The sequence below is a fragment of the Sminthopsis crassicaudata genome, chromosome 4 (assembly GCF_048593235.1).
Source record: "Sminthopsis crassicaudata isolate SCR6 chromosome 4, ASM4859323v1, whole genome shotgun sequence".
Taxonomy (NCBI): domain Eukaryota; kingdom Metazoa; phylum Chordata; class Mammalia; order Dasyuromorphia; family Dasyuridae; genus Sminthopsis; species Sminthopsis crassicaudata.
Genome location: NC_133620.1, coordinates 371866535 through 371876633, shown reverse-complemented (window position 1 = coordinate 371876633; position 10099 = coordinate 371866535). Strand labels below are relative to the sequence as shown.

General features: G+C 39.8%; 2 protein-coding genes across 3 annotated transcripts in view; one reads left to right on the top strand and one right to left on the bottom strand.

The window, feature by feature from the left end:
* ILF2 (interleukin enhancer binding factor 2) overlaps nt 1–6705 on the top strand; it is an 8534-nt gene extending 1829 nt beyond the window's left edge. The window contains exons 3-14 of one of the 2 annotated variants that reach the window (XM_074262131.1): nt 742–784; nt 1213–1317; nt 1808–1885; nt 2481–2583; nt 3150–3215; nt 3488–3604; nt 4066–4144; nt 4393–4480; nt 5412–5473; nt 5569–5683; nt 5850–5940; nt 6124–6705. In XM_074262131.1, coding sequence (XP_074118232.1) covers nt 742–784; nt 1213–1317; nt 1808–1885; nt 2481–2583; nt 3150–3215; nt 3488–3604; nt 4066–4144; nt 4393–4480; nt 5412–5473; nt 5569–5683; nt 5850–5940; nt 6124–6284 — 1108 coding nt within the window. In that variant the 3' untranslated portion in view covers nt 6285–6705. The remainder of the gene's footprint in view (nt 1–741; nt 785–1212; nt 1318–1807; nt 1886–2480; nt 2584–3149; nt 3216–3487; nt 3605–4065; nt 4145–4392; nt 4481–5411; nt 5474–5568; nt 5684–5849; nt 5941–6123) is intronic. The other variant, XM_074262132.1, reaches the window with a different exon arrangement.
* Nucleotides 6642–8914, bottom strand: SNAPIN (SNAP associated protein). The gene is made up of 4 exons (XM_074262133.1): nt 8725–8914; nt 8408–8454; nt 8114–8232; nt 6642–7574 (listed from the first exon to the last, which is right to left on the bottom strand). The coding sequence occupies exons 1-4, from the start codon at nt 8865–8867 to the stop codon at nt 7473–7475; spliced, it is 411 nt and encodes a 136-aa protein (XP_074118234.1). The 5' UTR covers nt 8868–8914; the 3' UTR covers nt 6642–7472.
* Between the last annotated feature and the right edge of the window lie 1185 nt (nt 8915–10099).

The window sequence follows — 10099 nt, the reverse complement described above, 5'->3', positions numbered from 1 at the left end:
TCTCTTGATAATGGTTTTTGATTTTGCTTGTGCACATGTCAACATTCTCTTCCCTACCACCTCACTTCCCTATTGAGACTATCAGATATTTAAAGGCAGGGATGATTTAAGAGGTGGCTAGTATAGTATCTTACATACATGGTTAATATTTGTTGAATTGTTCCTGTAAAGAGTTGATTTTTGTTTCATTTCCACCGTACTGAGAGATATACCTCAGATGACCTTTTTGCCAGTTCAGGGCAGATTTCTAGTGGCTATAAAGATGTTAGCTCATTTACTACATGTGGATGATAATATGTATCCTGGAAACTACGAGCTCATGTGAGTGAGTGGGTGTGAAGATAGTATAAATTTTTAATATGGCTTATTAAGTCTTCACACAGTATTACCAATGCTCTGAGCATTTAATGTTTTAATCTTATCAGAATAATGTTCTATAAATGACATATGGAAATTAAGAATCTTAAGTTCTGTATTCTTAATACTTGAGTTTTGTTTGTTTGTTTTTTTGAAAATATGTAGAACTTGGTTCAAGTGTGGATATATTAGGTCATGATAAAGGGATAGCCTTATCTTTTACTGGATAACAAAAATGAGTTTTTTTCTTATTTAAAAAATTCCTTTTTTTGGTGCTTTCTTTATTTTACATATACTTTCTTTTTGCAGATGTGTTAGAAAATCCAGTACTTCTAGTTATGGGAAATGACTTTTTTTTTTTTTTTTTTTTTTTTTTTTTTTAAGGTTCAGGCCATTTGTGCCACACATCCCATTTGATTTCTATGTGGTGAGTTTGGTACTTTGAGTTAACTTGGGTTTCTGATGTATAATATCAAGTTCATTTGGGCAGAAAGATAGTTTGGGAGAAGAGTTTGAGGTCCACTTGTATTTTCTTTTACACAGAAAAAGACTGTGTAGGATGAGGAGGTATCACCTTAGCAACTATTGGCCAAAATTCATGATCACTTTTGTTTTTGCCTTTGTGGACACTTTAAGTTTTCTTTTTGTTGATGATCTATCAATGAGATGTGAGGATATTTTGGAAGGTAGAGATTGTTGACTATATATAAATTATTACTATAGAATTTTACTGCTTTTATTTCTTTTGGATGTCTGGTAAAAATATAGTTAACTCTTTTCCAGCACTTTTTGTTATGTGTTATTTGTTGTAGCAATTGTTGTGATTAATTTTATTTCAACAACTTTCTGGCTCAGTGTGAAATGGCCTTCCCCAGAGTGAAGCCTGCACCTGATGAAACCACCTTCAGTGAGGCTTTGCTGAAGAGGAATCAGGACCTTGCTCCCAACTCTGCTGAACAGGTTTGTTCTATAGATCTTCTCAGTGCTTTCCCTTATAGTTTATTACAAATAGTTGAAGCTGGTGTTGGGAATAGTTGCAGACTTATCCTTGGTTGTTCCTCAGCTCTCTCATTTTGGGTGGAAGAAGATGCTGAGAAAAAAGAAGTGAATTTTATTTTCCTAAAGTGTAGGTCCAACTATATTTCTTCCCTACTCAGTAATTTTCTATTGCCTGTACAGAATCAAACATATATATATAAAAAGTTCTTTTTAGCTTTTAAAATAATACATTACTCTCCTTGCACTCTGTAGTCCAGCCAAACTGAAATTGCTATATCTTCAATAACAATTGAGTCTTGATCAGATCCTAGAGTAACAAGTATTTTTCAAGTCCTGATACCTGGGGTTGTACAACTCATGTTTAATTCATCTGTTCAGGTGCTGTTGACACACTTTTGGTGTTTTTGTTTTTTTTTAACATTGAGTTTTTATATTTTATGTTGTTTATCAGGCATCCATTCTTTCTCTGGTAACAAAAATCAACAATGTTATTGACAACTTGATTGTGGCTCCTGGAACCTTTGAAGTGGTAAGTTTTTGTGAGTCCCAAGAAGAAGATAGCTTTAAATCCGTGACAATTTCCTTTGACCTTACATCTAGCTTTTATATGGTATGTTACATATGTTACCTCATTTGATCACAACAGTAGTAGGTGACATTATTAAATATGGAAACTGAAGCTAAGATATTTTAAAGTGATTTGTCGAAGGTCACACAGCTAGTAAGCGTCTGAAGTGGAATTTAAACTCAGATTTCCTGATTTCAAGTTCACTGCTAGTCATTTATATCACCTAGCTGTCTCTAAGAAAAATACAATGGAATCTCTTTACTATGCTTTGTATTGATTGATAGGATGAATAGTATTGTTACAGGTTATCTGTAATATATGGGGTTTAAATATAATTTTTATTTATAACATGGATACTTTTTTTGTTTTAAGATATTATATGACCCATTATGAGCAAGATTAAGATATACTATGTATAACATAATACTGTGTTAAAAAAAAAAAAAAAAACCAAAAATGTTAAATTAGACCTTTTTCTCCTCTTTATTTATACTTTTATTGTTTTAATAGTTCTTTTTCTCTCTTTTGATATTAACCCCTCTCCTCTTTCCAATAGCAAATTGAAGAGGTTCGGCAAGTAGGATCTTACAAGAAAGGGACAATGACCACAGGGCATAACGTGGCTGATCTGGTAGTGATCCTGAAGATCCTTCCAACATGTGGGTGACAGGCTTCTTGGTCCTGGGAACCAGCTGGGATTGGGTTTGCAACTTTGGGGGGGGGCAGTTAGGTGGTACAGTGGATAGAGCACCAGCCCTGAATTCAGGAGGACCAGAGTTCAAATCTGGTCTCAGACACTTAACACTTCCTAGCTGTGTGACCCTGGGCAAGTCACTTAACCCCAGCGTCAGGGAAAAAAAAAAGAAGAGATACTTTGGGGAAGAAAAGGGATCTGGAGAGGTTGGAGGGGAAAAGGAAGTTGTGATTATTTAATTTGAAAGAAGACTAGAGTATATCAGGAATGTTGTGACTGATGTTAGCTGAAAAAAAAAGTAGAAAACTTGGAAATGGGAATAGAATTTGGGAAACAGCTGAGTATTGTTAGAAGTACTGGAAGCTGGAATGTTTTGAGCTGTGAATTTATTTTCTTGTCAGCATTAAAGATAATGCTTGCTTATGCTTTGTTTTCTAGGCATGATGTATAAATAAGGTACTAAGCGATCTGTAGAAATAACAGGTACTGGTATTAGAAGGTTATTTATTTTCTCCTTTTCCTTTTGTGTAGTGGAAGCTGTTGCAGCCTTGGGGAACAAAGTGGTGGAGAGTCTTAGAGCACAGGATCCTGCAGAAGGTTTGGCCTTATTACAGAATATATATTGAATTCTCATTGGTGCTAAGCCTTATATGGAATGCATGTACAAATCATTCAGATTAGGCATACAAAACCACCAGAGCTGTGAAAATTGGTTCCCTGGTTCAACCAACTTCAAGCTGTTTGTTATCACTTCTCATTCTGAACTTTCCTACAGAATTACTTGAAAAGATGACTTTTTCCCACTCCCATTATCCTCTCCTCTAAAACCTTGCCCATCTGATAGACTTTCACTTGTTTTGTTTCTTCAGTTTTGACTATGCTGACCAATGAAACTGGTTTTGAGATCAGCTCTGCTGACGCCACTGTGAAGATCCTTATAACAACAGTGCCACCTAATCTTCGAAAGCTGGACCCAGAACTACATTGTAAGTCAAGATCCTTGGCCAGGGAGTTTTGTGTTGTGACCTAGAAGCATTGAGTACAGCTGAGCTCGCTGTTTGCTATTCAGCAGACTTGATATTATATTCTCTTTAGTTGTGTTTGACTTACCTTGTGACTGAAGAGGTCACTGGATTTCTTACATGTCTTCTTACATGGCCTTTGTAAATCTTGAGCAGCTATACCTATCCATTGGGAATATTTTAGAAGTGAGAATTTGTATGAGTGGTTCAAAGACTGAATAGAAAAAGTAATAAAGGAAATCTTTGGGAAAGTTTATAACTTAAAAAGAGTAGAGTAGCTGTTCTGTTCCCTAGATTGAGAAATCAAGGATGGAGCAAGTTTGAGATGCCCTTCCTTTCCCCAGTGACTTTAAGTTTTGTGGCAGTGGAATTAGTTTGCTTATAAGACACTGTGTTTATTTAAGACCCTTCTGTTTCTTTCCCAGTGGACATCAAGGTTCTGCAGAGTGCCTTGGCGGCCATTCGGCATGCTCGCTGGTTTGAAGAGAATGCTTCTCAGTCTACGTAAGTTACCTATTTAATGAGGTTACTTCAATCCTTTTGTCATTTTTTTATATCAGTAATGATACAGGGGATGTGAGGGATAGTAGATATCCCTGAAATCAACTCTGGGCATTTGTCATTTTTACTTTTTTTGCAACATAAGAAAAATGAGACTTCTGGTAGTTAACTCTTGAATATTGTGTCTAGCATTTAAAAGATTTGGGTTCAATATATTAGCCCTTCTGATGTAGGGTTTCTTTCCCCCTTAGTGTGAAAGTTCTCATCCGTCTATTGAAAGATTTGAGGATTCGATTCCCAGGCTTTGAACCTCTCACACCTTGGATCCTTGACCTTTTGGTAGGTAAAGGAAGGGGCAGTTAAATTTATTTATACATACTGGTTAAGAGTGTTGGGAAGATCAGTTTGTTTGCTATCATATATTCTGTGATTTTTATCACGTCATTTTACTCCCTTAATCAGTTTCCTCATTTGTAAAATGGTGATAACAATGTACATACCTTATGGAGTTGTCATTGAGATCAAATGTGATCATGTATGTATTAATTTAAAGCATTTTTGCAATGGCCTAAGGGTTATATAAATGGTAGATATTTATCATATGCAAGACAGTACCTCCCCTCATAGAACTTAGCTGTAATAGGAAAATGATACCAGCTCAGAGCTATAATATATGGTGTGATGTACATTTTAGAGGAATGAGTAATGGGTGGAAGAAGGAATAGAATTTGGAACTAAGAATTTAAATATTGCAAAAACAAATGTATTCCTGGCACAGAGAACTACAGCCTAAGCAAAATTAAAGAATGAACATAGTGTTTTCAGGAGTGTTTGTGGTAGGCTAGGCTAGAAAGTATGGACATAACATGAAAGGAGACTACAAATGTGGGGTGTTATCAGATGATGGAGCTTTGGAATTTGAACTTGACTCAAAAGGGAATAGGGAACAACAAAGGTGATGGCTGAAGTTTGTGTATTTATTAAAAGTAATTTGAAAGCTATCCAAATCTCAGAAAATTAGTAAAGACTTAAAAGTTAGACTACGGACAAATAAAATTATGATCCATTGTTGATAGTATTGTGGACAGAATGGACTTAAGGAGTTCTTGTTTTCAAGGTATAGCTACCTAGAAACAATATTTGTTTGAGAAAGATTCTGCTCATCATTTGTCTCACCTAACTATACTATGATGACTTTAGGCAAGTTTGAATGGAAATTTGTCAGTTTGGTCTCTTAAATTCTTCCTAGCAAATGTTTTCTCTTTTCCAGGGCCACTATGCTGTAATGAACAATCCTACCAGGCAGCCCTTAGCCCTCAATGTGGCTTACAGGTACAGAGCATGCTCCCAGAAACTATCCTGATTTCCTTAGAATGAGTAATGACCTATCTTTTCTGACCTTTACCACTTGCCCCCTTATATCTTAGGCGATGCCTTCAGATTCTGGCTGCTGGGTTGTTTCTTCCTGGTTCAGTAGGGATTACTGACCCCTGTGAAAGTGGTAACTTCCGAGTACACACAGTCATGACCCTGGAACAACAGGTAATGAAAATAGAAAATTTGTGGAACCTTGGCCCTTAGCCCCTGACTAAATTTAGGGGAATTAAAGGAGCCAGTGGAATCACTGAAGCAGACTTCAGCTGTGGCTTCAAGCTCACTCTACCCTGGCAAGCATCTTTTGATTGAACTTTATTTTTGTTCCATTCAGGACATGGTATGCTATACGGCTCAGACCTTGGTTCGGATCTTGTCGCATGGAGGATATAGGAAGATTCTTGGCCAGGAGGGTGATGCCAGTTGTAAGTGTATATTAGAGCTAAGTACTTCTTACTGAGTTTGGATGGCAAATAGGTTTTTGAGGAAACATCCATATATAATTGCCAGTGTCTTACAAAAGGGTATAACATTCTCTCTCAGAACAAAGCAGATTTCCCACACTCAGCTTCCTGAGGTGGTCTTAATTCTATCTCTTTTCTTTTTAGATCTTGCCTCAGAAATGTCTACCTGGGATGGGGTGATAGTGACACCTTCTGAAAAGGCATATGAGAAGCCTCCAGAAAAGAAGGAAGGTGAAGAAGAGGAGGAGAATGCAGAGGAGCCACCTCAAGGAGAGGAAGAAGAAAGCATGGAGACTCAAGAGTGATTTCTTCTGGTTTTTTGTCTTCTGCCAAAGGCAAGGTCTGAACAGGCATCCCCTGTAGAGCCTGGTAGTGCCCTGTGTGAGGGGATCATGGGAAGAAAAAATAAGGCTGCAAAACCTCTGGAAGCTGTGGAGAAAGAAGCATTGTCTTGTAGGTGATTTAATGATGCTCCTTTGACTCAGAGACAGGAGTCTCACATTTGTGGCCTCTGCCACAAAAAGGAAGGTATCAGCCTTCCTGCATTTTGTTCTTTTATAGATTAACACATACCCCTAATCCCTCCACAGAACCACCAACTCTGGAAATCCCACAAAGACCAAAATCTTCCAGAATTTTTTTGTTGAAATTATCGTGAACTGTTAGTGTCTGAAAGTTATTTGTTTGTTTTTTATTTAGAAACTATTAAAAAGTATTTCCTTCTAAGATTCTTTTCCTTCCTGCAGCTGACACTGTTGGAACTTCCCTCTTTGCTTGTTTTTGATATTTACTTTAGAGGCTTCTTGCCAAATTATAGCTTGGAGAAAGAGATTCTAATCCATTGTAACACTCCCCTTTTCTCTTTTCCTTAGTCCATTCCAGGCAAACGTACAGTAATGATTGGAAATTTGACTGATTCTAAAGGGAGAGGCACAGAAAATATCTTCAAAAACTTAAATTTATCCTGGAGTAAACCTAAATACAATATTACAGCATTAATATTCTAATATTTATTGAATTATACAATTATAGAAATACTACTATGGCAGCTGAAAGCTAGTGCAATCAATAGAAAGATGGGCAAGGCTTCCTCACCAAGATCCTTCCCCCTCAAACCTCAGTGCAAGCAAGAGTAAATGACTATGAGGGAAGCTGTTCAGGGACTAGCAACTTAGCACCCAGGAGGAACAGTGCCGCTCAGGGTCATTCATTGGTTCAGGGTGCTGGAGTATGCAGCTTTTCCATTTATAAGTTTGCATTCTTTATAAATAGCTCTTTAGAAACAAGAATACTTATCCACTGATTCTCATGGAACCTTTTCAACCAGAATTTAGTCAAGGGGCTACTTCTGGGGTTCCAATCTAAATGGTTAACCTAGCTCCAAGTGCTCCAAGTCAGTACAGATTCAGTGTCTTCTAGAATCACAGTTGAAGTCTAAAGTTTGAAGCAGGGCAATTAGCAGGGATGTCTTCTGGTTCAACTTCTGAGAAGCATTATTTGCTTGGGGAACCAGAAGGGTAGCCCCCAGACTCTAGCATGGCCCGCCGTCGAATGTTCTCCTTGGCAACACTGTGATTCAACCGTCTCAACCGCTCCTGAAAGAAGGAAAAAACTTGAGTTCTGGCAGCAGGGTTTGAAGGACCCAACATTCAAATCTTCCTAAAAGATCTTTGCTTCACCTAATTGTTCACAAGGTCAAGCTAAGTTTGGCACTGGACATCTTAAAAACTTCCATAATTATTTTGGGCATGACCTCAAAGTCAAAAAGATGTTCCCCACAAAGATTCAAATCCTACTTAACATAAGCTAGATGACCAGAAAAAACTAAGTAACCCCATGTAATTTAGATTCTAAGTTACAAGTGAAATGCTGCTCTTTATTTGTGGAAGACTTTTCCCCTCTACACTGATGAATTAATAGGCCTGAACCAGGCCTATTCCATTGTCTTTGAAATCAGCAGATTTGAATTCACAGGAACACAGTTTTCCCATCTGTAAAAGATTTAAAAATTTTGACTGCTTTTAATAGTTTAGAAAACTGCCACCTCTTCAATAACTTGGAGGTGACAAGCAACTAAGGATGTGGCAAAACTATGATGGAAAACCAAAAAGTGGGTGTCCTGGGATTCCCTTACCTGAGCATTCTGTAGGATGTTATTCACCAAAACCACCCGTCTCCTGGCATTGAGGAGCTTCTTCACATAGGGATCTAGGTCCAAAGCCACCTTCTGGTCTTCATTGATTCTGCAGAGTTCTGAAGAGCAAAGGGGGCACAGCTGGGGAGGCTCCTCTGAGGCAGACTGGTAACCTTCCCACAGTGCTCTGGGGGGTGGATCAGGAGGTAGTGCCGGTCTTGAGGGCCAGGAAATGGGGCACATGACATTCTAACACGGATTGGGGGTAAAAAAGTCTCGGGGGCGTCCGCTTACCTGTGGCCAAATTGTCGATCTGTTCTCGCAGCTCCACTTGACTCTCCCTGCAACGGGGATTAAGGCCCAGCCCCGCTCAGTCTCCGCCAGCTCGCCCATCGCCCTAGGGCCTGGCCTGGGCAGACCGTGGCAGAGCTGCTGCCGGCCTCGCCCCGGCTCCGACTCCAGCCCCACCCCACGCTCATGCCGCACAGCCCCCGAGGTCCCGAGGCCGAACCATCCTCACCCTTTCCATCCCGCCCCGGGGGTCCAGCGCGCCGGACAGACCCCGCCCCTTTCCCACCTCCCCGGAGAAGCCCAACTCGCCCCGCTCGCACCGAACCGCGTGCACATGGGAGTCGAGCTGCTGCACGGCGGGCCGTAGGAACTCCAGTAGCCCTTCCGCGAACAGGTCCCGGCCCGAGGGCCCGGCCACAGGCGTACCAGCTCCCGACACTGCGGCAGAGCTAACACCGGCCATCTCCTGCACTCAATGAGACCGGAACCCTCGCGAGGGCCGCCGGGAGCCAACGAGATCCTCTAAAAGACGTCTCCCGCGAGGGGGCGCCTTGGAAGTCCCCGTTTTCGCCATGAACACTGGGGCTTCTGGGAAATGTAGTTTTAGATTTAGAGGATGGGACGGGGCTAGATATGATGCAGTGTAGATCCAGTTTTCTCCAAGGCACACAGGGGACATAATTCATTTATTTTGTTGGAGTTTCAAATTCGTTTTTACTGTTGTTCTTATCTCTTGTTTTTACATCCATCTATATTTTTCTGTTTAACAAAGAATAAAAAGGAGAGAAGAAAATCCAGCAAAATTAATCAACATATGGAAAAAACTCTGAAGTGCCTCTTTCACAACCGTAATTCCCCTGCCCCCGCCCCCGCAGCCATTTGCAATGAAGTAGGGTTAGGTTTTGGGAGGAAGGGGTACCTCTCATCATACTCCTCCGTTGGGCCCAAGTTTGGTCCTAATTTCCCAGGATTCATTTTGACTATTTTGTTGGGTTTTTCATATTGCGCTGTTCTGGTCGCCCGGTGTATTCATTACACTTACATTCGGTTTTCTAGCCTGGAGAGGGGAGGTTCCTCTCCAAGGACTATTTCCCTCACTAAACCATAGATCAATCCATCAACTAGTACATGGTAAGCCTGGCATTGTGCTCGAACCAAAAAACCAAGCGATTCTTAACTTCCAGGAGAAGGGAAAACCACCCGTTACATAAAACCAGGGCGGGCATATCTTGTTTTAATTAGTCTTCGCTTTATTGTTGGGCAGATATTGTGATTGGTTGAGGTTTTTTATTTTCTTTTTTACAAATTAGAAGTTTGTGGCAAACTTGCTTTGAACAAATTTGCCGGATCCATTTTTCCAATAGCATTTACTCATATTCTGTCTCTATCTCATTTTGATAATTCTAGCAATATTTCAGATTTTTTCATCATCATTTTATCGCTATGGTGTTCCATCTTGTCTTGGGGCTCCAAAAACGGCGCCCATATAAGACAGGAGTTTAATCTATAAAAGTGTGTGCGTTCTATCTGCTCCACTAATTGACCTGTTGTTCATCTCTCTCCCCTTGGCCTTGCTGTTCCCTGAGAAATTAAAATATTGAAGAATATTACATAAACTTAGTTGATAAAGCAGTTCGGGGTTTGAGAGGCTTGATCCCAATTTGGAAAGAAGATCTATTGTGGATAAAATGCTAT

Coding starts and splice junctions, on each gene's coding strand:
- SNAPIN (XM_074262133.1), bottom strand. CDS start 8,867: ATGGCCGGTGTTAGCTCTGCCGCAGTGTCGGGAGCTGGTACGCCTGTG. Junction 8,233..8,407: donor GATCGACAATTTGGCCACAG/GTAAGCGGACGC, acceptor TTTGCTCTTCAG/AACTCTGCAGAATCAATGAA. Junction 7,575..8,113: donor ACATCCTACAGAATGCTCAG/GTAAGGGAATCC, acceptor TCCTTCTTTCAG/GAGCGGTTGAGACGGTTGAA.